Genomic DNA, 26,369 nt, shown 5'->3' with positions numbered 1-26,369 from the left:
ATTGATAATTTTAGAGTAAATATGGAATAAAAGAAATAATACTTGACACACATATTATGTTCCTCATTGTACTGAAAATGCTTCTGGTATATAAAGAGTATTAAGCATGATGGTGTATAGCTTATTTATTTATTTACTTCACTGTCATGTCGAAGCATCAGTCTTCCTAGTTTGCTAAGTAATTTTTGAATCAGTAGTGGAAATTTTTTTTTAATTATTTTACTTTTTTTGGCAGCTGGCTGGTACAGGGATAACACCCTTGACCTTGGTGTTATCAACACCAGCTCTAACCAACTGAGTTAACCGGGAAATGTATCAGATAATTTTCAAGTTTTATTGGCAGGAATGTATAGTTTTTCATCTTCACCCTATTAATACTGTGTATGACAAAAATAGGTATCTTTATATTGAGCTGCCTTTGCATTCCGGGGATGGTTCTCATTTATATAGAATATTCTTTTTCCTTTTTGACCGGTAAGAGGATTGCAACTCTCAGCACAGTGTGGTCTGCACCACTCTCTCAGCCAGTGAGCACACCAGCCATCCCTATATAGGATCTGAAACCGTGGTGTCGGAGCTACCAGCACTGCACTCTCCCGAATGAGCCACCGGGCTGGCCCTATATAGAATATTCTTTAATGAATTGTTAAGTTCTATTTGTTGATAGTTTGTTTAGGAATTTTGCAGTGACATAAAATAAATTTTTGTAATTATTTTTTGTACTTTTTGTCAGATTTAGAAGCAACGACCACTGACTCTGTAAAAGTAATTTGAAAGCTTTTGTTCTTTCTTTAAACTCTCATGCAGTTTTAGTGACATCAAAACTATCTGTTCCTTGACAATTTATAAAAATTTATGTGACATCATCTGTTCCCATTGCCTTTTAAGGGGATAGCATTTTCTCAATTTCTGTTGTGATTAGTCTCTCTCCTGGGGTTAATTTTGGCAATTTATATTTTCCCCATAAAACAGCCAATTCAATAGAATTTTTACTCTTCTAGGGTTTTTAAATGCCTGTGTATCTTTATTATTCCTCTTTTTACTTTTAATTCTTCCTTGTTTTATTGATTAACCAATAATAGTGGTTTCCATATGGGAACAAAATGATAATATGGATGTTTTGGTATTGACTTAAGTGTTTTTGGAATTCACTAAATTCTTTTTTTTTTTTTTTTTTTTTTTTTTTTCCATCTGGTTGGTATGGTCAGATTTTGTATTTAGAATTTAAATACAAAAATTTGTAAGCATTACATAACTTTAAATTTTAAAATGTATAAAAATATAGACATTATACGTCAACATTCTGCTTCCTGATTCCTGCAACTTCAGTTACCTCACTCTGTTGTAGTAAGTTCAAGTTTGAATACTTGTATGAATGTACTCCAGGACCACTCCTTCTGGGCCACTCTTGCAGTCTGAGGTATCAGCACTGCACATGGTCCTGCCCTGCCCAAGGCCTTCTTTGAGAGTCATACACTTCTGAGGGCACTGTCTCCTTTGACGGTAGACAGCTATAACAGTAGAAAAGAGAGTGCACAAGTAAAAGAAACTGGGGGAGCATCAGCCATGGTGAGGGAAGTGATGGAAGAGAGAGTCAAGAAGAGGGAACAAAGCTGCTGGCTGATCTTGTAAATTATTTATATATAACGACAAATAATCCAGTATTTTGGTACTTTAAAGACACACCAAAATGTCAGTATTTTGACATTTAAAAATCACTCCTAGTATTGTGTTCTTTTGTCAGTGGTTTATCTATTTTATCATATTTTCCTCTCCTGAGAATCTGCTCTTCCGTATTCCTCCTTAATGATGCATTAATTTCTGATTTCATATTTATATTCTGTTTTCCTTGGGTTTCTTTTATTATTTTACAAACTTCTTGAGTTGACTACTTCATTCATTTACTCTGTAGTTATGCAGAGATTTTTAATACAGCTGTAATTTAAGGCTGAACACAGATTTTTGGCTACATGTGTAATAGTTTCTGTTTATTTTCTGTGTAATCTGAAATATGTTTTAATATTTTCTTTAAGCCAAGAGTAGTTTTGAGGGAATTTTATGTTCTGCGTGGTTGCTTTTGTTTTGTAAATACTTTCTAGTTTTTATAGCATTTTGATCCAAGAAATGTAGTCTACTAATGCAACTTTTGGAATTTAAGGGTCTTTTGTTTTGTTTCTTTAGTTTCCTAATATATGTTCAATTTTTGTAAGCTGTGGGCATTAAAAAAAAAGATATTCTCTCAACAAGTTATAATATACAATCTATACCTTTTAGTTTATTGGACTTTTATCATTTTGTTCACGTATATATCCTTTTCTTGGGTTTTTTTTTTTTTTTTTTTTCTTCCTGTTTATGGACCAATGGGAATGAATTAAAGTCCACTTCTCTTGTGTTTCTATTAATTTCTGTTTGTATTTTGTACGGTTTATGCTTTATGTATTGTATTGTAATGATATTTTGGATATAAACACTTATGACAGTTATATCCTCATTGCAAATTTGAACCCTTTATCATTATAAAGGACCCTTTCATTTAATAATTGGGCCATGAGTTTTAATAAGCCTGCCCGTTTATTAATATTAAGACCTTAGCTTTTTTCCTGGTAGCATTTCTCTGGTATGATTCTCCATGGTTTTAGATTCTGGTTTTTGGGATTTTTTGGTGGCTGACCAGTAAGGAGATCCAAACCTCTGACCCTTGGTGTTATAAGACTGTGCTGTAATCAGCTGAGCTAACTGGAAATTTAGATAGTGTCTTCTAACTTCTTATCTATAAAAGGTTAGAAAATTAACTTACACTTTTTTCTACACCTCCCCCACATCCTCCTTTGGGCTTTTTGTTATATTTTCTTTGTTCATTTGTTTCATTCATTTGTTTAAATAATATATTTAAATCTGTTTCTTGATTTATCTATCTTAGTCAACATATACTGATTCCATTTAGATAATGCAGAAATTTACAACTTATACTTTTTTAAATCTTAAAAAACTACATTTACCTTCTGTAGTCATATCCCCTGTTGTTGCTTAATGTTAGTTCTGTATTTAAATGGTTCAGTGCCAACTACTAGGTCTTTATTGGGGCTTTTCATTTCTTGGTTGACTATATTTAATCAAATATGTTTTATGAAAAAGTATTTTTTAAATTTCTTTCGTGTTTGAGGATCTCTGCCAATTGCCATTACTTTAATGAGAAAAACTTTGTTAAGTCATAATTTTTTCCTCTCCATTTGTTGATATTGCTTCATTATCTTCTGGCATTTAATATTGTTAAGTCTAAGTTTAGCCTAATTTGTTTGCCCTTTTTCTATAGGCTTCTTAAAGAATTCTTTCTTTGTCCTTCAATTTCAGTAATTTAGTCAAATTGTGTGTTGGAATCTATTGTTCAATGTTAGTATTTCTTTGAAATCTTTGTCCTTTTGTCCTGCGGATTTGATTTTTCTGTCAGTTAAGGGAAAAAAACAATTTTCTATTGTGTCTGATTAATATGATTTTCAATTTTAAGGACACCAATTATCTTACTGGTGGATTGCCTTTGTCCTGCATATCTCTTATCTTTTCTGTGGTTACTATAATCTTCGTACTCTTTCTTCTTGTATTCCCTGTGACTGTCTCCTTGGCAGTAATTTAGTTATCAGCTATGTACTGTTCTTTGCCATTTATGATTCATTCATTAGTTCTGTAATGTTATTTTACATTTTATTTTTGCTTTATCAGCTCTACAATCTTCCTTTTCATCTCACCTTGAAGCTCTTAATTTTATTAGCTCCTGTAATTATCAAGTTCTTAGAACTGAAACAATTAGCAAATTATATCTTCATTCCCTTAAATTAAGATTTATCAAGAGTAGGTTTGAATAAGAAAAAAAACTTTATTTTCTAGAGCAGTTTTTGGTTCATGCACATACACAGCCTTCCCCACCATCAACATCTGGCACCAGAGTCGTACTTTAGTTACAATCAATGAACATACACTGACATGTCACTATTACTTAAAGCTCCTACAAAATAGATTTTTCATCTCTATTTTTCATGGTATGTTCCACACAAATTAAAAAATGTCATGTAGGCTTCCAGTCAAGATGGTGGAATAGAAGGTCCCCAGCATTACTCTCTCCCACAAATCAGCTAATTTGCAACTATTAAAAAGCAACAACAGCCAAGCTGGGGCCACTAGAGCTCTGGGGAGGAGGAGAGACCTACAGAGTGCATGAAGGCCAGAGACGCCATGATGAGAGAAAGAAAAAAACCTCTCCAACCATTTCAAGCCCTAGCCACTTCCAGGCTGAAGCAGCTGAGCTCATGGAGCAGGAACCGGCAAAAGCCACAGCTGTGCCCTTTGGATGAAGTTGCATGGAGGTGGCAGAGGAGAAGAGGTCCTTGGTGGCCCCCAGGCCAGCAAGACACTAATAGGGTTCCTATGGACCCACATAGGAGCGAGGAGCTCCAACAACTGAAAAGCGGGAGCCACTCAGAGGCCAGTGAGTCATCGCAAGGGAATGGCGTACAGCCAGTCCCATGGAAATATTTGCAGCACAGGCAGTGGGGGAGATGGGCCCACTGGGACACAGCAAGGACAGTCAATCTGCCCCCCCCAATCAGCATAGGACCACTGAGAGGAGACTGGTCAGGAATACAGAGTTGCATGGGATGCAGTTTGATGAAAAGACTCAGGCCCAGGCCAGTGTTTCTACACAACCCAGATGCATTGGATTTCACTAAACCCAGAAGTCCTATACAGTCAACCATTAAAACCTGAGCTGCACAAAAAGCCTTCCCCAGGAAATCAACAGCAAAGCAGCAATTTAGCTCAACCACACAGCTCAAGTACTGGTCCCCACAGGAAGTTCCCCCTCTTTAGAAGTAAGCAAAGGACAAAAAATTAGTTCCAGCGCAGAGTTTAAGTGGTGGGAATAACAAATAATCCAATACAAAACTGAAAGAAAAAACAGTACTAACAACCAGAAGCAAAGTTTGATATTAACTAGTAAAGGTCTCATTTCACCAAAGAACACCTATAACACCTAGAAGGACTGGAAGTCCCCTGGGCTACCAAGCCAGAAAGGGGGAACAACCAGGCACACTGCCAGCTCCACGGGTCCTGCCTGGGGTCCTGGGGTATGGAGCTGGAGACCAGACACCCCCCCCACAACCAGACACACCACCAGCACCACGGGGTCTGCTAGCCACTGAAGTACATTGACACAAGGAGTCACCAGCAGAGACCAAAGAAAAGAAGAAGGTGTCTCTCCACAAAGCTCATCCCAGAGTGACAGAAGAAGCATCTGCTCTACAAAAATATTGGGGGACCTGAACACACCTCTCAGCATTGGACAGATTATCTAGGCAACAAATCAACAGAGTAACCATTACTCTTTCAGAAGGAGAAAAGAAATCTAGGGTAATCAGAGGGGGATGGGGAGAGATTGGACAAGGGACATAAAGAATAAGTACAATTTGTAACAATATATATGCTAGTAATATTGATTTGATCAACATATGTCAACATTGAACCCCAAAAATATGTATAATCAATTATGATTCAACAAAAATTTGGGGGAAAAACGTCACACAAATCTATTCCCACCTTTTTGGTATTTTTTCTTTTTTTCTTTTTTCGGGAGCATGGCCAGTGCTAGGAACCAAATCCTTGACCTTGGTGTTACAAGGCTCCCTCTAGCCAACTGAGCCCAACTGGTTGGCTTTATTCCCACCTTTTCTGGTACTTCTCTTTTTCCTTCTCCTGTGAGCTGTGCTTTGGGGATTGCTTTTGGAAAGGAGTAGGCTTTGGCTACATGCAGCCTTGTTAGCAGACATGGGCTGTACTCTCTCCTGTGTCTTTATCAAATGTACTGTGACATTTTATATGAGGTGTATTCTACTGGCATACCTTCAGCTTCAAGTTTCAAACCCAGGATGGACTCTTGTAGTCTTTGCCTTTGCAGAATCTACCCTATTTGTTCCCTGAACCTGTATTTCAACATCTCCTTTCAGGAACAATTTCTGCTCCCTCAAACCAAGAGAAAGGTGTTGGGTATGTGAAACCAGTTTGGGGCCCTTCTGTTGGCATTTCACAACTATCTTTGATGTTATTTTTTCTCTCCCTCTTACTCCTTTGGGCTGTCTTACCTTATTTATTTTTTTAATCTACATTTTAGCTAATTGTCTATTATTGGAGATGATTGGTGTAGGTAATTAATGATTCCTAGGCTCTTTCCTGTTTTCCCCAAAGAGTCCTCAGGATGGCAAAATTCTGGTGCTTTTTTTTTTCTCTGCTGAGAGGGAAGGTCATCAGAGGGGTTTTTACTTTTGGAAAAAATTTTTTCTCCAGAGACTCCCTACAACATGACTCATTCTACTTTTCTCTAAATTGAAGGTTATTGGTAAAAATTTTGGGATTTTGTTCACTCAGTCGCCAACTCCCTACCCCTGTCTTCTCTCTGGAGAGCCAAATCTGGAGCTACATGTGAGTTGTCCAAGCAGGATAAAGCACTCAGTTTCTGGGAGAACATTTTTCTGTTTGATTGCTATTATATTTTTGCTTGAGTGGCATTAGTGTGTGTGTGTTGTAACATATTCCTTAATCATAATTATGTTTTGCGGGCAAGAGATCTTGAGATTTGGTTTTGTGCCATCACCTTAAACATTGTGACTTTTCTTCTTGATTTTCATAAAGGAAATGTGAAATTCTTACAAAGTTTATTTTCAATTTAGCATTCAAATTACTTACTTTGAACAAATCTTTAAGTAGCAATGCCTGTTTTTAATGGCCTTTCCATTACCATTGCAATGAGTATTATTGAAAATGGTAATCTGTTCTGCCTTCAAATTAGTTCTTTTGTCTTGAATTCATGGTGATGAAATAAAGAAAATAAAGGTAGAGTTCTGTTGTAAAGTTGGTCTGACATTAGAATTGCTATGTAATACCTAAACCTCCTTTAGAATAGTATACCTGCTGTAATTTACAAAAGGCATATAATTTTTTTAAATGTTTATTATATATATTTTCTAAATAATATATTAAGGGGGAGGAGTATTTCACAAAAAAGAATGTTCTATTACAGTATGGATGAACCTCCAAAACATTATGTCAGGTGCAAGAAGCCAGATTCAAAAGGTCATATAATATGATTCCATTTAATCATATGAAATATCAACAATAAATAAATCCATAGATACAGAATGCATGTCTCTATGGGAATGGGGTAATGGCATTTGCTCAGGAATGATGGAAATGTTTTGGAACTAGGTAGAACTGGTAGTTGCACAACATAGTGAATATACTAAGTGCTACTGAGTTATTCACTTTAAAATGGTTCATTTTATGTCATGTGAATTTTACCTCAATTATTTTTTTAAAAAAGAATGATCTATCAGATGTAAAGGAACCATTCCCGAAGAAAAGCATAGAAAACTGCTATAATTATAGTTTCTGCTCAAATAACAGTTGAAATATGTGATATAACATTTCTTACCACATATTTTATTGGCTTTTCAAGGGTATTTATAAGTAATTTGGATTTTAGTGGTGGTGGTTTGTAGCAAGAGAGTTCCTGGCTGTCACTGATAGAATCAATGAAGAGTTTAAAAATGATAGAATACTGACATCTCAGGGCAGAAAACTAACATTCTCTTAGCTTGCAAAAGAATTAGCAAATTATACATGGACTATATCATATTGTATTCACTTTAGCTTAAAATAATAACTCAGTATTTAGCTACTTTCTAACAAAAACTATCTATTCAACTGTATACACACCCCCAAATCACATGTCTCGGAAGACATGACAGTTTTTTTTTTTTTTAAGACTTCCATACATTTCACTGTATGAAATAAGATGCTGTGTGTAAATATATTACAAAAATTCAACATCCTTATAAATGGACTTAATGGAAGTCTTTTATGCACGTATCACTAGTAATCTGTGTCAATTGGAATATATGTAAGTGGCTTTTGTGTCTACATTTGTTGTAATAGTATTCATAAAATCGTATTTTAATAGCATAAACATCTTCATCTATAAAATGGAAATAATAGTTGTATCTACTCCAGAAGGTGATTGATGATTAAGCTGATGTAAAGACTTATGTAAAGACTTAAGATGTGTGTAGACTGAAGAGAAATTTTTAGTGCAGAGTAAACACTCAGTAAGTGGTAGCTATAATGGTGAAGAGGATAACTGTTATTACTGCTATTATTTAACCCAAACTCTCTAGTGTTAGAGATTTTTTCCAGTCTGTTACAGATAAACAGCTGCACTGAATATGTTCTGTGCTTTTGTTAAGTGTAATGCTCTATTGTAAATCCTTAGTATTGACATTGCTGGGTGTGCCTTTTAAAATTTTGATAGAGCTTGACAGTTTGTGCTTTAAAAATGCTTTTACTGGTCTATATACCCACCACTGACAGTGCCTGTGATACCATCAGGTGTTTTTTTTACATGGCTCTTTTCCTCTACCATAGCTAAGAAACCAATATCCAAGGTAACTAGTTAATGTTTTCTATGTGAATAGCCTATTAATGAAGGGCACTTATTGAAACTTAGTAGCGATTAAAACAAACACACACACCTGTTTTGAGTCAGAAAGATGTGGGTTCAAATCTCAGCTTTTTTGCATAGCTAAATGACCTTGGATGAACTACTTAACCTCTTTGGAGTTGGTTTGTTTGCTTTTATCTCTAAAATTTTGGTATTATAGTATCTAGTTATGAGAACTGAATTAAATTGTGCATTTAAAGTGTTTGGTTATCAATGTGCCTGCCATTTAGAGTTATTCTAAGATGGCTGGTTAACTCAATTGCTTAGAGTGTGGTGCTGATAACAGGAAGGTCCAGGGTTCAATCCCTGTACCAGCCAGCAAAAAAAAAAAAAAAAGTTCTCATATTATTGGAGATAGGAAGGAAAGAATACACTTAATGATTGTTTTTCAAAAGCACATATTATAATCCTAGATTTTGAATCACTTCATACGGAGTTCTTTTCTCTTTAAATAATTCTAGTCACCAAGATCCTTTATATTATACCCTGAAGTGTTGTTTGCCTACTTTGTGTTCATCTTTAATATTGTCCATTTACTTTTGAGTGCATTTCAGAATTTATAAACCATGTATGTTCTACTTTGGTTGTCCTAACTATTGACATCTGCTTGGAGAACAACCTTGTTCTTTAGAAAATTAATATTTTTAGATTGCTTGCTTCACAGCAGATCATCTCAGTCGACTTACATTCATTGTATGTTTAAATATATTGACTTTTTTCTGTTCCATAAATCATTTCTTTGTTTTTAATTAGTTTCTGCTTTTATAAATAAGTTTCTGCCAGTATAATTCACATTTCTACTTCTTAAGGTCAGTCAATAAGCAAATTTTGGAAAAGCCTTTAATTACTTAACACGTTTTGTGTTTTGACATACCTAAATTACAGCTACTTATTTTTCTCACAATGTTCTCTAAAAGTACAGTAAAAATTTGAGGCATTTATGGAAAGGCATATTTTATTACTACAATTTTGTGTTTTAAAAGCACAACACCAGTACTTTGTTAATTATTACCCTTGATTTCTTTTATCATTGAGTTGTCGGGATTATCCTCACATGCTTTCCAATGTATTCCCTTTCATTAGCATTTATTTAGTATTTACTATATACTGGTCACTTATTCTAGGCAGTGGGGTCCAAAATGAATGACACCTTATTAAGGATCTCACAGTCTTTTGGGCATCCTAAAATAATAGTTATTTGTCTGGAAGTGAGAGATACTCCAGTATACATGAATAGTTTTCTGGATGACTAAACCTTCGTTAACATACAAAACCTTTATTTTGTGTGTGTGGCTGGCCATTACGGGAACCAAACCCTTGACCTTGGTTACAAGTCTGTACTCTAACCAACTGAGGGAACCAGCCAGCCCCACAAAAACCTTTAAGATGGTGAGCCATAAGAACTGTCTTGACATCTTCCTGCATTCTTCAACTGGATAAACTAAACCATGTTAATTTTTTTCATTGTGGTTTACAGTTAACATTATGAACATTCATTATTTGGGGGGGTTTCAATCTTTCATGCTGCCAGCCGTCATTTTTTATTTTTACTTTTGTTTTTTTACAGCTTTTAATGTGCACTGTTTTTTCAAATTCCCATCTCTCTTAAAATGTATTCTTAATTTGTTTGGGACTACAATCTCCATATGTCTAAACTTTTTAGAATTAGTCTTATTTACAAGATTCTGAGAAATGGCCTTGGAGTGAATAGGCAGACATAGTTTTTACCTCTGATAAAGTCTATTGAGTTTTTTTAGTGTATAACTAAAAGTGGATTCTCACTAATATGTTTGTACTTCCATATCATGTTAAAGATTCATTGTAGTCCCAAACTAGTTTTTTTGAATTGCTGTTGGTAGTAATATTTAAAATTTGAGTAAAAGTTATATGTATGAACCTTAAACGTTATGCTAAGTAAAAGAAGCCAAAAACAAAGACACATTTTATATGATTCCATTGTATGAAGTGTCCAGAGTAGGCAAATCTATAGAAACTGAAAGTGGTTTGGTGGTTGCCAGGGGTTGGAGGAAAGGGGGAATGGAGAATGACTACTAATGGGTATGGATTTTTTTTAATGGGGGGGGCAGTAATGAAAATGTTCTTGAATTAGTGGTGATGATTGAATGACTTTGTAAGTATATAAAAACCACTGAATTGTACACTTTAAAAGGGTGAACTATATCTCAAAATATAAATGAAAATGAATTTTTCTTATAAAAGACCCTTCAAAACATTTCTGGGTTGCTTTCTAAATCTATACTTTTACCTTTGTCTTTTATTTATCGGTTTAGGTTTTGAGTCTCTCAAATACATTGTACATATTTTCCTTAAGGATAATAGAAGTCCAATTTTGATGCATCAAATGACAATTTAGATAATACCCATTGTAAAGAAAAAACAGAAGTCTTTACTTAGTAGCATATTGTTCTGCTCTGACTCCTTAGCGTCATCAGTCATTAGGATCAGAAAACAGGTGTGTGAGAGCCCTAAATATCTAAAGAATTTTGAGAGCTGTCATATTTTGATAGTAAAGGTTAGCAACAATTAAAAAGAGAAAAACATATTACTTTATTTTGCATTTTTCATCATTAAGCACAAATTGTGAAATCTTTTCAAAATGTAAATTTTATTGCCTTGGTTTTGTTTTTATTATTAATCTTTAATGCTTTTATATTGTACATAATTTTTATTTTCTGATTTTATGACTTGTCCTGTGTAACTTTTTTAATCTTTAAAATTTTTAATGACACTTCATAATTAGTTTATTATTCTAGTGTTTGAAAAAGAGTAATGCCCTTGGTTTGTAAACTGCTAAACACACTACTATGTTTTTATTTTTAGGCTATGGAGTTGTTGGTAGAGAAAGCAATCAGTAGTGCTTCTAGTCCTCAGAGCCCTGGGGATGCATTGAGAAGAGTTTTTGAGTGCATTTCTTCAGGGATTATTCTTAAAGGTAAGTTTTACTTCATTTTTAATTAAGTAAAATGAAGTATGTTTGATAGTTGAGTAAGAGCTCTTCTTTTACAAATGGATAATGCTAATGCTTTTGTCTCCCTATGGTGATTGCTGTAGGTAGTCCTGGACTTCTGGATCCTTGTGAAAAAGATCCTTTTGATACCTTGGCAACAATGACTGATCAGCAGCGTGAAGATATCACATCCAGTGCACAGGTATTAATCCTGAAGCTGTGTTTGGTTACTACGCTTAAGGTTTTATTTTTGTAAGATTGTGCTTTAGATGAAATCACTGTATAATATTCATTTTTCTGCTTCTTTAGTAAGTAAGCCCTTAGAGAGCATATTAAAAAGGCTTACCTTAAACCAGATTTCACTAACAGAATTTTAGATTTTATTATTTAATTATGTGGATGTGTCTCAGTTTATTATATAATATTTAAAATAGAGCAGTATTTTCAGTATCATTAAATCTGGGTATTAGGTTAGGTATCAAGGTCAGCAGTAACTCATGTCCTCTGGTTGTACAGAAGTGATATTCTGTGTGGTTTATGGTCATTATTGTTATAATTTGGCCACTGTTTAATCTAGTTAAGTAAAAGTGTGGGCTATGGAGTCAGACTCCCTGGGTTTGAATACCAGTACTGCCACATCTCATCTATAAAATGGAAATAAAAGCAGTGTCTATCTCAAAACAAGGTTGTTGGGAAGATAAAATGAGTTAATATATGTAACTACTCTAGCACATGGTATACGGAAGGATCTTAAATGTTAGCTAGTATTATTATCAGTTATCAATCCTATTGGAAATAATTATGAAAAAGAAAAAAACACATGAACCTAATGAATAAATGAAAAAAATTAACCTATAATTGCTGTAGCTTTTCTTTTTTGATTCCAAAAATGCACTGAGTAAGGGGAGAAAAAAGCATACTACCTGTTAACAGTGATCACTCTAAGTTGCTTGAGAGTTGTCGGACTTAAGATTTTGATTTGTTGTTTCTTCTGGCAAGGATTATTTGAAATTTGTAAAATGTCTGAATTAAAGTAAATTGTTATGCCAGAAAGTGTATTGGGAAAGACAACAGTAGTAGAACATTATGGATAGCTTGTTTATTTCTTTGGTTTAATTTTCTTTTTTTTTCGTTGGTTGGTTTGGTTTAATTTTCTAGAGACAAAGATGGTTGCCCCACTTATTTTTTCTTTCTTCCCTTGGTACTTAAGGAATTGTAAATTTGAAGGAAAAAAATTCAGAATTAGCAGCAGGCATTTGAAAACTAACAGAACTCACAATTGAGAAGAATGTTTTTGTTGTCGTGGTTGGTTTTTAAATGTGACCTTGAGGAAAGTGATCTGGTTTCAGGAGGTAGTTAGAAATGGCTTCATTAAAAGTGAAGAATTTACATACAGCATAATTCCATTTATGTAACATTCATGAAATAACAGTTATGGAGATGGAATGGTTCCTAGGAGTTCGGGATAGGAAGAGGGAATAGAGTGGCTCTAAAGGGAGTCTTGTAATGATACAAATGAGTGTCTTGATTGTGATGGTGGTTATATAACGTAAGGCTGCACATGTGTTAAAATAGCATAGAGCTGTGCACACACACACATAAATGAGTGCATATATTACTGGTGAAATCTGAATAAGGTCTACACTGTACCAATGTCAGTTTCAGTTTGTTTCTTGGTGGCCTATGGTGCCCATGTTAATGTTTCTCTTCCTTTTTCTCTGTCCGGAAATATTCCTCTCTTCTTGTATGCCTCTATATGTCTTTTCTCCGGTGATCCTTTTCAAGTTGCTTCTGCCAGATAGAGGCTTTGTCATTTATTCAAATCCCTTACTGTAGGTGTATAGTAAGTCAGCATACCTTTAAAAAGGTAACACTAGAGTGTGGTCTTGGTAACACCAAGGTCAAGGGTTCAGATCCCCATACCAGCCAGCCACCAAAAAGGGGGGAGGGGGTGTTAACATTTATTTATAAGGTTAATCTCCCCTCTCCAAACCACTCCACCCTCCAGAAAAATAGGGAAATAGATTGTAAAGTAAACTTTAAATTCTCTTTGATGTTATTTTAAAGTTGCAAGATGTCTTTCTATGATTGGTAGGAATATCTCTGTGGTAGAAATGTGTTAATATTTGTTACACACCAGAATATCTTTGGACATTTTCTATTAATGCAGAAGAAAACATTCTGCTGTCTTTGTGAAGGACCTTTTATAAGTCTCTCTCAATAAGGAATTAGTATAATTATTATGAGTAATATTCCTAATTCTTACTTCAGAAAGTTAGCAGCCTTGTAGCTCAAATGAGACAGAGAAGCACCCAGTACAGGCAGAAATCCCTAATAATTGTAGACTAAGTAGAATGCTATATCATATCCTGATTGCAGATGATTTGGGGATTTTCAGGATTTGAAAAGCAGAATGTATGAAGCAAAGTTCTAAGGAACTAGAATGATCTAATGAGAGAAAAAACTTTTGGAACAGTAAATTCTCACATGGATTTTTTTTTGTAACTAATAACTATTCTATATCACAGCTGAGGAAAATAAACAGGGATTTAAAATAGTCTAAAGAGCAGCCACTTTGGAAAACAGGTTAGCAGTTTCTCAGTAAGTTAAACAGATTATCATATGCTCCAGCAATTTTTTGATTCCTAGGTATATATTCAAAACAACTGAAAAATGTATCCACACAAAAACATATACACATATGTTCATAGCAGCATTATGCGTAATAGTCAAAAAGTGGAAACAACCTTATTGTACATCAATTGATGAATGGATGGATAAACAAATGTATATTCAGCCATTAAAACGAATGAAGTACTGATACATGCTACAGACGGATGAACATTGAAAACCCTGTGCTAAGTGAGAAAAGCCAGACAAAAAGCCACATATTGTGATTTCATTTATATAAAATGTCTGTAATAGGCAAATCTATAGAGACAGGAACGTAGATTACTAGTTGTCAGGGCCTAGGGGTAGAGGGAGTGAGGAGTAACTGCTGTTGAGTATCAGGTTTCTTTTTGGGGTGATGAAAATGTTCTGTAATTAAATAGTGATGATAGTTGAACAGCTTTATTAAGTATACTAAAAACCACTGAATTGTACACTTTAAAAGGGTGAATCTTATGGTATGTGAATTATATCTCAAAAAAAAAAAAATAGCCTAAATGGTTACATTGAAGATTATAACTGTAGAAAAGTTATAGTTTACTATACTACTATGTAGTAAAAGATTAAAACGGTTACATTGAAGATTATAACTGCTATTTAATCAAACTATAAAATCTTTTTGAATTAGAGTAAGGGGTATATCTCCAGAAACTGAGGGATAGATTAAATCACATCTCAAAAGTCCTTCTAGTTTGAAGATTTCATAAAAACTTCTGACATTGGTGACAAAGATATTCTTGTATGTAGACATGATCCTGTAATGTAAATCTTTTTTTTATTTATGTAGTAACAAGGATTTTCTTTTTTAATGATAGGAATTTCAGTCATAAACAATGTTTTTATACCCATGCTAGTTATATTTCCACAATGGCAGAAAGTTACTTGCTTAAGCTTGGTTTGGTGCTTAATGATCAATATTTCAGTAACACATTCTCATAAATTATCCAGCATTATTTTGGTTTGGCAATTTAGCTGTTTTCACTGCATTACTGGGAGGTACATTTTTTGGTGTTCAAAGCAAGAGATTATTTGGGCATAGTTTACTATTGAAAACCAGCTACAGTATCACTACATTTTTAAGATTGCTTATAGTGAATACCAAATTCTTTTGGCTGAAAGTAAATAAACAGCCCATTTAAATAGATAGGAGCATCATCTTTAAGCTTTAGAATTTTAGTGAAAGGAAAAAATGAGGCAAAAGCACAAGATGATGTGGCTCAGTGTCAGTTTGCCCTCTCTTTCCTTACCTTAGAAAACAATAGGGTGTCATTTTGACTTTGAGCTTTGCTGATAGATTGATATGCCCTTGAGACAAGAGGATTAATTAACATTTGGTATGTACCCCCCTTTTTTTGTAATTTAAAAAAATTTTTTAACAAATTAAAATTCCAGATGGGGGGAGGATAAAGCTTGAAAAATTGATTTTAATATTCATTTGGAATTGGAAATACAAAGAGAATTGCCAAGAAAAGTTTAACTCTACCAAATATCAAAACATACTGTAAAGCAACAGAAATTTAAACAGTATAATTATGGCACAGAAGCAGACATATAAACCTTTTGAATGGAGGAACCTAGAAGTGGACCATTAGTATGTAAAGGAATTAATGTTTAATGAAACTGACACTTCAAATCAGTGGGAAAGGATGAATCATCAGCATGATATTGACACAAGTGGTTACTCAATTGGGAAAAAAATAAAGCTTTACATATACACGAATAAATTCCAAATGATTTAGAGCCATACAAATTAACAGCGTATTAGGAGAAATATGATTTTTGCGTAGGAAAGATCTTTTTAAGCAGGATGTAAGTATAGGAAGCCAAGAAGGATTATATATTGGAAATTCTGCATATCTTTAAACTTAAGGCAAATAATCCAGTAAGCATTAATATGCTCAACCTCACTAATTAAAAATAATTAAGTATTGTTGTGCCTGTCAGACTTGTGAGAATTTTTTTTTTAATTTGTAGTATTGAGTATAGGGAAGCAGGCTTGCATACATACCATGAGTGGATATATTAAATTAACTGGCATAGCTTTTTTTGGAGCTCCATTTGCCAGTAATCATCAATTTTACACATTGAGCGGTTCCACTGCTAAAAGTTCATTCTACAAAACTTATCACTTAAGTGTACAGAAACATCTTCATGCAGGCATCCAATGTAGCACAGTAATAAAAATATTGGAACCAGCCTAATGTTCAACAATTGAAAATTAGTTACATAAGTTTGGTACATCCACATTGGTGTAAGGGGCCAGGCCGTGGCTCACTCAGGTGAGTGCGGTGCTGATAACACTAAGGCCACGGGTTCGGATCCCATATAGGGATGGCCGGTTAGCTCACTGGGTGAGCGTGGTGCTGACACATTGGTGTAATGACATTTCCTATTATATGCTACTAAATGCCTAGGAAGGTCATTATCAACCATTCTGTTAAAGCAGGTAGCTCCCATTTTTCTGTTTTCGACATCTTGCTTATATTCTTGATGTCTCTTATTGTAATTTGTAGAGAATATTTTTTTTTAGTTTGATTTTTTATGTGTCCTGTCTCCACTAAATGGTAAGCTTCATGAAAGTAGAAACTTTGCTTATTGTCTATACACTGGCATAGGAAGTGCTTAATTGGGTATTTGTAAAATGAGCAAGCATGAGAATGAATGGTTAAATGAAAAAAGTTGAAGAAATGTGATCCTCTCTTTGTAAGGCTGGGGAGGTGTATGTGTGTGCAACCTGTGCCTGAGCCTGTGCATATGGGCATCCAAAGAAAAAGTGGGAAAATTTGTGGATGAGAACAAAAAGAAGGGCTTAATCATTGAGAGAGCCACTTGTTCTTTTGCTGTATATTGTTTCAGGATGGTGTTATGTTTGTTTTTTTGTTTTGTTTTGTTTTGTTTTGTTTTTTGTCTTTTTCGTGACCGGCACTCAGCCAGTGAGTGCACCGGCCATTCCCATATAGGATCCGAACCCGCGGCGGGAGCGTCGCTGTGCTCCCAGCGCCGCACTCTCCTGAGTGCGCCACGGGCTTGGCCCTATGTTTGCTTTTTCATGAACATAATACCAAGTTTATTTAATGATTTTTTTTAACTTAATGTTTTAGGGGAAAAAATAGCATGCCCACAGAAAAACCTGGGAATAAAAACGTCAGAACATATGGAATATTTCATTGTGAGCTAGTTCATTCAAGGTTTTTCTTTCATTAAACATGCTTTTTTTAATTATATGGGGAAGAGAGTGTAAACTTAGTAAGAGTTAATATTTTTGGTTTTTAAAATTAACTCTAAATTCTGACTCTTTTTTGTTGCAGTTTGCATTGAGACTCCTTGCATTTCGCCAGATACACAAAGTTCTAGGCATGGATCCATTACCCCAAATGAGCCAACGTTTTAACATCCACAACAACAGGAAACGAAGAAGGGATAGTGATGGAGTTGATGGATTTGAAGCTGAGGGGAAAAAAGACAAAAAGGATTATGATAACTTTTAAAAAGTTTCTGTAGATCTTCAGTGTTAAAAACAACAGGTGACCATTTGTTGGCTGTTTTTCATTCAGAATAATGTCTACTTTGAAAATTTATCAAGAATTTCATGGAAAAACCAAGTTTTTCTATGATATTAAAAACTTAATGTACAGTGTTAGGTATTATATGAATTGAAAGACACCAAAAAAAAAAAAATTGTGCTCCGACTAGGGGAAAAACAGTGGTTCAGATATTTTTCCCCATTATTTTGATTTTATTTACTGGTTGCCCTAGCTCCCTCTATTTTTGTGTCTTTTATTAACTAGTGCATTGTCTTATTAAATCTTTACTGTATTTAATGCAGTATTTGTGCTTCAGTTGCCCTATGTATTTTGGTATTTTTATTTAGAGGTTTTGTTTGCTTTTTGACACTAGTCGTAAGTTACTTTGTGTTATAGATGATACCCTTTACCCCTTCTTAATATTTTACAGCAGTACGTTTTTTTGTAACGTGAGACTGCAGAAGTTTTTCCTTTTGTTCTGTATGTGAAGGATTATAACACAAAAAATTATCCTGCCATTTGAGTGCTCAGAACTAAATGTTTCTGCAGATCTTGTGGCATTTGTCTCTCTAGTGTGATATATAAAGGTGTAATTAAGACAGATTTCTGTTAATCTAATCAAGTTTGCTGTTAGTTGTGCAGTAGCAGTATAAAAGCTAATATATACTATATGGTCTTGCAACAGTTTTAAAGCCTCTGCATAATCGATGATAAAAATGCATGACGTTTTTGTTTTTAATAGACTTTTAAAATTATAATTTTAGGTTTAACACGTAGATCTTTGTACAGTTGACTTTTTGACATAGCAAGGCCAAAAATAACTTTCTGAATATTTTTTTCTTCTGTATAAGTGGAAAGGGCATTTTTCACATATAAGTGGGCTAACCAATATTTTCAAAAGAAATTTATCATTGTGCAACTAACAACGGTAACTAGCCCTTAATTATGTTGACAGTTCCTTATTGGTGTGTGTGAGATTACTCTAACAGCTATTATAGTATAACACAGTTGAATGATCCCCCCACACACACCCCATCACCCAGATTTACAGTTCTATTAATAGTGAGGTTGATAAAGTATTACTGATAAAAACAAATTAAGAAAAAACAGAAAATTATTTGATGTGGCCATCTTACATGCTTATGTCTCCTACAAAAAGCTAAATATTCTAGCAGTGGTGTGATGAAAAGTTACATCTTACTGTTGATGTATGTATGCTCTGGTACACAGATGTCATTTTGTTGTCACAGCACTACAGTGAAATATAAAAATAAAAAATTCATATAATGACTTAAATGTATTGTACGTTAGAATTGACATCATAAACTACTTTTGCTTTGAAATGACTTATATGCTTCAGTAAAACCATATTCAAATTTATTGGGTACTACATCTTGTTATTCTTGCAAAATGTTTGATGTCTGAGCATGTAATTTCCAGAAAATTTTATAATTCAATACTATATTGGTTCAGTTTTTTTCTAGAGTCAGAATCTTCTCCCAGATTCTTAGAGGGCCAGGAAGCTAGGAGACCACTGGCAAAATAGAAGAGGAAAGGGTACGGATCCCTGTACTGCCAGCCACCAAAAAAAGAAAGAAAAGAAATAGAACAGGAGACTTTATCACAAATTTGTCATATATTATCTATATAACTTCGGCAAGATTCCTTTTTTATTTTAATCTTTCTGTGTCTCATTTTATTCCTTTGAATAGTCATCCAGTAAATTTTTTTTTTTTTTCTTAATTTTATTTTATCGAAATACAATGTGGTTGATTATTGTGGCCCATTACTGATACCTCCCTCCCTCCTCCCTCTCCCCCCTCCCTGCCAACAATGTCTTTTCTGTTTGCTTGTCTTATCAACTTCAAGGAATTGTAGTTGTTATGTCTTCTTCCCCACCCCCACCCCCGTGTGTGTGTGTGTGTGTGTGTGCGTATGTGTGTGTGTGTGAATTTATTTATTTATTTTTAGCTCCCACCAATAAGTGAGAACATGTGGTATTTCTCTTTCTGTGCCTGACTCGTTTCACTTAATATAATTCTCTCAAGGTCCATCCATGTTGTTGCAAATGGCAGTATTTCATTCTTTTTTATAGCAGAGTAGTATTCCATTGTGTAGATATACCACATTTTCCTTATCCACTCATCCGATGATGGACATTTGGGCTGGTTCCAACTCTTGGCTATTGTAAAGAGTGCTGCAATGAACATTGGGGAACAGGTATACCTTCGACTTGATGATTTCCATTCCTCTGGGTATATTCCCAGCAGTGGGATGGCTGGGTCGTATGGCAGATCTATCTGCAATTGTTTGAGGAACCTCCATACCATTTTCCATAGAGGCTGCACCATTTTGCAGTCCCACCAACAATGTATGAGAGTTCATTTTTCTCCGCAACCTCGCCAGCATTTATCGTTCAGAGTCTTTTGGGTTTTACCCATCCTAACTGGGGTTAGATGGTATCTCAGTGTAGTTTTGATTTGCATTTCCCAGATGCTGAGTGATGTTGAGCATTTTTTCATATGTCTGTTGGCCATTTGTATATCTTCCTTAGAGAAATGCCTACTTAGCTCTTTTGCCCATTTTTAAATTGGGTTGCTTGTTTTCTTCTTGTAAAGTTGTTTGAGTTCCTTATATATTCTGGATATTAATCCTTTGTCAGATGTATATTTTGCAAATATTTTCTCCCACTCTGTTGGTTGTCTTTTAACTCTGTTAATTGTTTCTTTTGCTGTGCAGAAGCTCTTTAGTTTGATATAATCCCATTTGTTTATTTTTCCTTTGGTTGCCCGTGCTTTTGGGGTCGTATTCATGAAGTCTGTGTCCAGTCCTATTTCCTGAAGTGTCTCTCCTATGTTTTCTTTAGGAAGTTTTATTGTTTCAGGGTGTATATTTAATTCTTTAATCCATTTTGAGTTGACTTTAGTGTATGGTGAAAGGTGTGGGTCTAGTTTCATTCTCCTGCATATTGATATCCAGTTCTCCCAGCACCATTTGCTAAAGAGGCAGTCTCTTCTCCAGTGTATAGGCTTGGTGCCTTTGTCAAAGATCAGATGGCTGTAGGTGTGTGGGTTGATTTCTGGATTCTCTATTCTATTCCATTGATCAGTGTATCTGTTTTTATGCCAGTACCATACTGTTTTGGTTAGTATAGCTTTGTAGTATAGTTTAAAGTCAGGTAGTGTTATGCCGCCAGCTTTATTTTTTTTTGCTCAGCATTGCTTTGGCTTTGCGTGGTCTTTTGTTATTCCAGATAAATGTCTGGATAGTTCTTTCCATTTCTGACAAAAATGACATTGGAATTTTGATGGGGATTGCATTAAATTTGTGTATCACTTTGGGTACTAAGGACATTTTTTTTTTTTTTTTTTTTATTTATTTTTTTTATTTTTATTTTTTTAATTTTATTTTGTTGATATACATTGTAGCTGATTAATGCTCCCCATCACCAAAACCTCCCTCCCTTCTCCCTCCCCCCCTCCCCCCCAACAATGTCCTTTCTGTTTGCTTGTTGTATCAACTTCAAATAATTGTGGTTGTTATATCTTCTTCCCTCCCCCCCCCGATTTGTGTGTGTGTGTGTGTATGTGTGTGTGTGAATTTATATATTAATGTTTAGCTCCCTCCAATAAGTGAGAACATGTGGTATTTCTCTTTCTGTGCCTGACTTGTTTCACTTAATATAATTCTCTCAAGGTCCATCCATGTTGTTGCAAATGGCAGTATTTCATTCGTTTTTATAGCTGAGTAGTATTCCATTGTGTAGATGTACCACATTTTCCGTATCCACTCATCTGATGATGGGCATTTGGGCTGGTTCCAACTCTTGGCTATTGTAAAGAGTGCTGTGATGAACATTGGGGAACAGGTATACCTTCGACTTGATGATTTCCATTCCTCTGGGTATATTCCCAACAGTGGGATGGCTGGGTCGTATGGTAGATCTATTTGCAATTGTTTAAGGAACCTCCATACCATTTTCCATAGAGGCTGCACCATTTTGCAGTCCCACCAACAATGTATGAGAGTTCCTTTTTCTCCGCAGCCTCGCCAGCATTTATCGTTCATAGTCTTTTGGATTTTAGCCATCCTAACTGGGGTTAGATGGTATCTCAATGTGGTTTTGATTTGCATTTCCCGGATGCTGAGTGATGTTGAGCATTTTTTCATATGTCTGTTGGCCATTTGGATATCTTCCTTAGAGAAATGCCTACTTAGCTCTTTTGCCCATTTTTTAATTGGGTTGCTTGTTTTCTTCTTGTAAAGTTGTTTGAGTTCCTTATATATTCTGGATATTAATCCTTTGTCAGATGTATATTTTGCAAATATTTTCTCCCACTCTGTTGGTTGTCTTTTAACTCTGTTAATTGTTTCTTTTGCTGTGCAGAAGCTTTTTAGTTTGATATAATCCCATTTGTTTATTTTTCCTTTGGTTGCCCGTGCTTTTGGGGTCGTATTCATGAAGTCTGTGCCCAGTCCTATTTCCTGAAGTGTTTCCCCTATGTTTTCTTTAAGAAGTTTTATTGTCTCGGGGTGTATATTTAAATCCTTAATCCATTTTGAGTTGATTTTAGTATACGGTGAGAGGTATGGATCTAGTTTCATTCTCCTGCATATCGATATCCAGTTATCCCAACACCACTTGCTGAAGAGGCAGTCCCTTCCCCAGTGAATAGGCTTGGTGCCTTTGTCAAAGATCAGATGGCAGTAAGTGTGTGGGTTGATTTCTGGATTCTCTATTCTATTCCATTGGTCAGTGTGTCTGTTTTTATGCCAGTACCATACTGTTTTGGTTATTATAGCTTTGTAGTATAGCTTAAAGTCAGGTAGTGTTATGCCTCCAGCTTTATTTTTTTTGCTGAGCATTGCTTTGGCTATTCGTGGTCTTTTATTGTTCCATATAAATGTCTGAATAGTTTTTTCCATTTCTGAGAAAAATGTCTTTGGAATTTTGATGGGGATTGCATTGAATTTGTATATCACTTTGGGTAGTATGGACATTTTCACTATGTTGATTCTTCCAATCCAAGAGCATGGAATATCTTTCCATCTTCTTGTATCCTCTCTAATTTCTCTCAGCAGTGGTTTGTAGTTCTCATTATAGAGATTTTTCACCTCCTTGGTTAACTCAATTCCTAAGTATTTTATTTTTTTTGGTGGCTATTGTAAATGGGCAGGCTTTCTTGATTTCTCCTTCTGCATGTTCACTATTGGAGAAAAGAAATGCTACTGATTTTTGTGTGTTGATTTTGTATCCTGCTACTGTGCTGAAATCATTTATCAATTCCAACAGTTTTTTTGTAGAGGTTTTAGGCTGTTCGATATATAGGATCATGTCATCTGCAAACAGGGACAGTTTGACTTCATCTTTTCCAATCTGGATGCCCTTTATTTCCTTCTCTTCTCTGATTGCTCTGGCTAGTACTTCCAACACTATGTTGAATAGGAGTGGTGAGAGTGGGCATCCTTGTCTAGTTCCTGTTCTTAAAGGAAAAGCTTTCAGCTTTTCCCCATTCAGGATGATATTGGCAGTGGGTTTGTCATATATGGCTTTAATTATGTTGAGATACTTTCCCTCTATACCTAACTTATGGAGGGTCTTTGTCATGTATGAGTGCTGAGTTTTATCAAATGCTTTTTCAGCATCTATAGAGATGATCATATGGTCCTTGTGTTTGATTTTATTAATACGGTGTATCACATTTATTGATTTGCGTATGTTGAACCAACCTTGCGTCCCTGGGATGAATCCCACTGGATCGTGGTGAATAATTTTATGTATGTGTTGCTGTATTCTGTTTGCTAGTATTTTAGTGAGGATTTTTGCATCTATATTCATCAAGGATATCGGCCTGTAGTTTTCTTTTTTGGTTATATCTTTACCTGGTTTTGGTATCAGGATGATGTTTGCTTCATAGAAAGAGTTTGGGAGATTTGCGTCTGTTTCAATCTTTTGGAATAGTTTGTAAAGAATCGGTGTCAATTCCTCTTTGAATGTTTGGTAAAATTCTGCTGTGAATCCATCTGGTCCTGGGCTTTTCTTTGTTGGGAGCCTTCTGATAACAGCTTCAATCTCCTTTATTGTTATTGGTCTGTTCAGATTTTCTACATCTTCATGGTTCAGTTTTGGGAGCTTGTGTGTGTCCAGAAATTTATCCATTTCCTCCAGATTTTCAGATTTGTTGGCATATAGTTGTTTATAATAGTCTCGAATGATTCCTTGTATTTCAGATGAATCAGTTGTAATATCGCCTTTTTCATTTCTAATTTTTGTTATTTGAGTCTTCTCTCTTCTTTTTTTAGTTAGCCATGCTAATGGTTTGTCAATTTTATTTATCTTTTCAAAAAAGCAACTTTTTGATTCATTGATCTTTTGTATTGTTTTTTGGGTTTCAATTTCATTAAGTTCTGCTCTGATCTTAATGATTTCTTTTCGTCTGCTAACTTTAGGTTTGGATTGTTCTTGTTTATCTAGTTCTTTAAGGTGAAGTGTTAGGTTGTTCACTTGCCATCTTTCCATTCTTCTGAGGTGAGCATTTGGTGCAATAAATTTCCCCCTTAATACTGCTTTTGCAGTAACCCACAGGTTTTGGTATGATATATCATTATTTTCATTAGTTTCAATAAATTTTTTTATTTCCTGCTTGAATTCTTCTAGGACCCATATGTCATTAAGTAGAATGCTGTTTAATTTCCATGTGTTTGTATAGTTTCCAGAATTTCGTTTGTTATTGATTTCTAGTTTTAATCCATTGTGGTCTGAGAAAATACATGGGATAATTCCAATTTTTTTGAATTTGTTGAGACTTGATTTGTGACCTAATATGTGATCTATCCTGGAGAATGATCCATGTGCTGATGAGAAGAATGAATTCTGAGGTTGTTGGACGGAATGTTCTGTAGATATCTGCCAATTCCAATTGGTCTAGAGTATTGTTTGGATCTTGTGTTTCTCTGCTGATTCTTTGCCTAGATGATCTGTCCAATATTGACAGTGGGGTGTTCAGGTCCCCTGCTATTACGGTATTAGTGTCTATTTCCTTCTTTAGGTCTAATAGAGTTTGTTTTATAAATCTGGCTGCTCCAACATTGGGTGCGTACATATTTATGATTGTTATGTCTTCTTGATGGATCAGTCCTTTTATCATTACGTAGTGTCCCTCATTATCTCTTTTTATGGTTTTTAGTTTAAAGTCTACTTTGTCAGATATAAGAATAGCTACTCCAGCTCGTTTTTCTTTTCTGTTTGCATGGTAAATCTTTTTCCATCCTTTCACTCTTAGTCTGTGTGAGTCTTTATGGGTGAGGTGGGTCTCTTGAAGGCAGCATATAGTTGGGACCTCCTTTTTAATCCAGTCAGCCAGTCTGTGTCTTTTGATTGGGGAATTTAAGCCTTTTACATTAAGAGTTGTTATTGAATAGTGTTGATTTATTTCTAGCATTTTGTTGATTGTTGTTTGGTTGTCTTAGGTGTCTTTTGTTCCTTGCTTTCTGATTTACTGTTTGTTTTCTGTGTTTGTTGGTTCCTTAGGTTGTAGATAGCCTTTTTGTTTGTTTTCTCTTCTCTTCATGAATGACATTTTTATTATACTGGTGGGTATTGATTTTTCTTGGGTTTTTATGGCAGTGGTAGTTATTTTTCAGGAACCAAATTCAGTACTCCCTTGAGAATTTCTTGTAAGGGTGGTCGTGTGGTGGTGAACTCCCGCAGTTTTTGTTTGTCTGAGAAATATACTATTTGCCCTTCATTTTGGAAGGATAGCCTTGCAGGGTAGAGTATTCTTGGCTGACAATCTGTCTTTTAGTATTTTGAATATATCATCCCATTTCTTTCTGGCTTTTAGGGTTTGTGATGAAAAGTCTGATGTTAGCCTGATTGGGGCTCCCTTATAGGTGATTTGACGCTTCTCTCTTGCAGCTTTTAAGATTCTCTCTTTGTCTTTGAGTTTTGCCAATTTGACTATAACATGTCTTGGAGAAGACTCCCCGCTCTGTGTGCACTGGGCTGGGCTGGGAATGAAGCCGGGTGGCGGCGGTGAAGCCTACCTGTTGGATCAGGCAGTGGCGGCCCGCAGGGCGTGTGGTCTCTGCGGAGCTTCTGCCTCTCCCGCTGGACGTCTCCCTGTCTTGGCTGCCGGTTGATTCGCTTCCAGCTCCAGGGACGGCGGGTGGGGGCGGGGGGTCAGAAGCCGCAGTCACCGTTGCAGCCTGGGGTGACACATGCCGGCTCAGGCCTCCATGTTTCCTCGTCTGCAGCTGTGGCTGGGACGCGGGCCATGGCGCACCAGCGGGTCGCGCGTAGGTTGGGGGATAATTCCCGGTTCTCAGCAGGGTTAAGACACCCTTTCGAAGCCGTTCCTTTGCGCCGATTCTGCTACAGCTGCATCTGGCGCGGGCCTCCCTCAGGCTGCTTCTACTCGTGGCGGAAAAGCGGCAGGCAGCTCTCCTCTTCCGCCATCTTGACCTCCACTTTCAGTAAAATTTTTTAATTTTCTCACAGTTCACTTAGTTAAAAGAAAGGAAGGTAACTGACCTTTACACACTGATGACAGACACCATTCTAGGGCTTTTTGCACATTTTCTCATTTAAAATTGTCATAACAATAAGTGAAGGTGCTATACTTGTTATTTTCTAGATGAGCAAACTGAAGCTCAGAGTGGATAAATA

General features: G+C 35.5%; 1 protein-coding gene across 2 annotated transcripts in view; it reads left to right on the top strand.

The window, feature by feature from the left end:
• Positions 1-19,081, top strand: part of ZFR (zinc finger RNA binding protein) — a 75,761-nt gene extending 56,680 nt beyond the window's left edge. For both annotated transcript variants that reach the window (XM_063086401.1, XM_063086400.1), the window contains 3 exons: positions 11,381-11,492; positions 11,612-11,709; positions 17,486-19,081. In XM_063086401.1, coding sequence (XP_062942471.1) covers positions 11,381-11,492; positions 11,612-11,709; positions 17,486-17,665 — 390 coding nt within the window. In that variant the 3' untranslated portion in view covers positions 17,666-19,081. The remainder of the gene's footprint in view (positions 1-11,380; positions 11,493-11,611; positions 11,710-17,485) is intronic.
• The last annotated feature ends 7,288 nt before the right edge of the window (positions 19,082-26,369 follow it).

This window comes from Cynocephalus volans, chromosome 2 (genome assembly GCF_027409185.1).
Source record: "Cynocephalus volans isolate mCynVol1 chromosome 2, mCynVol1.pri, whole genome shotgun sequence".
NCBI classification, from domain to species: Eukaryota; Metazoa; Chordata; class Mammalia; order Dermoptera; family Cynocephalidae; genus Cynocephalus; species Cynocephalus volans.
The sequence above is the reverse complement of the archived record's forward strand: the minus strand, read 5'-3'. Positions and strand labels throughout refer to the sequence as shown.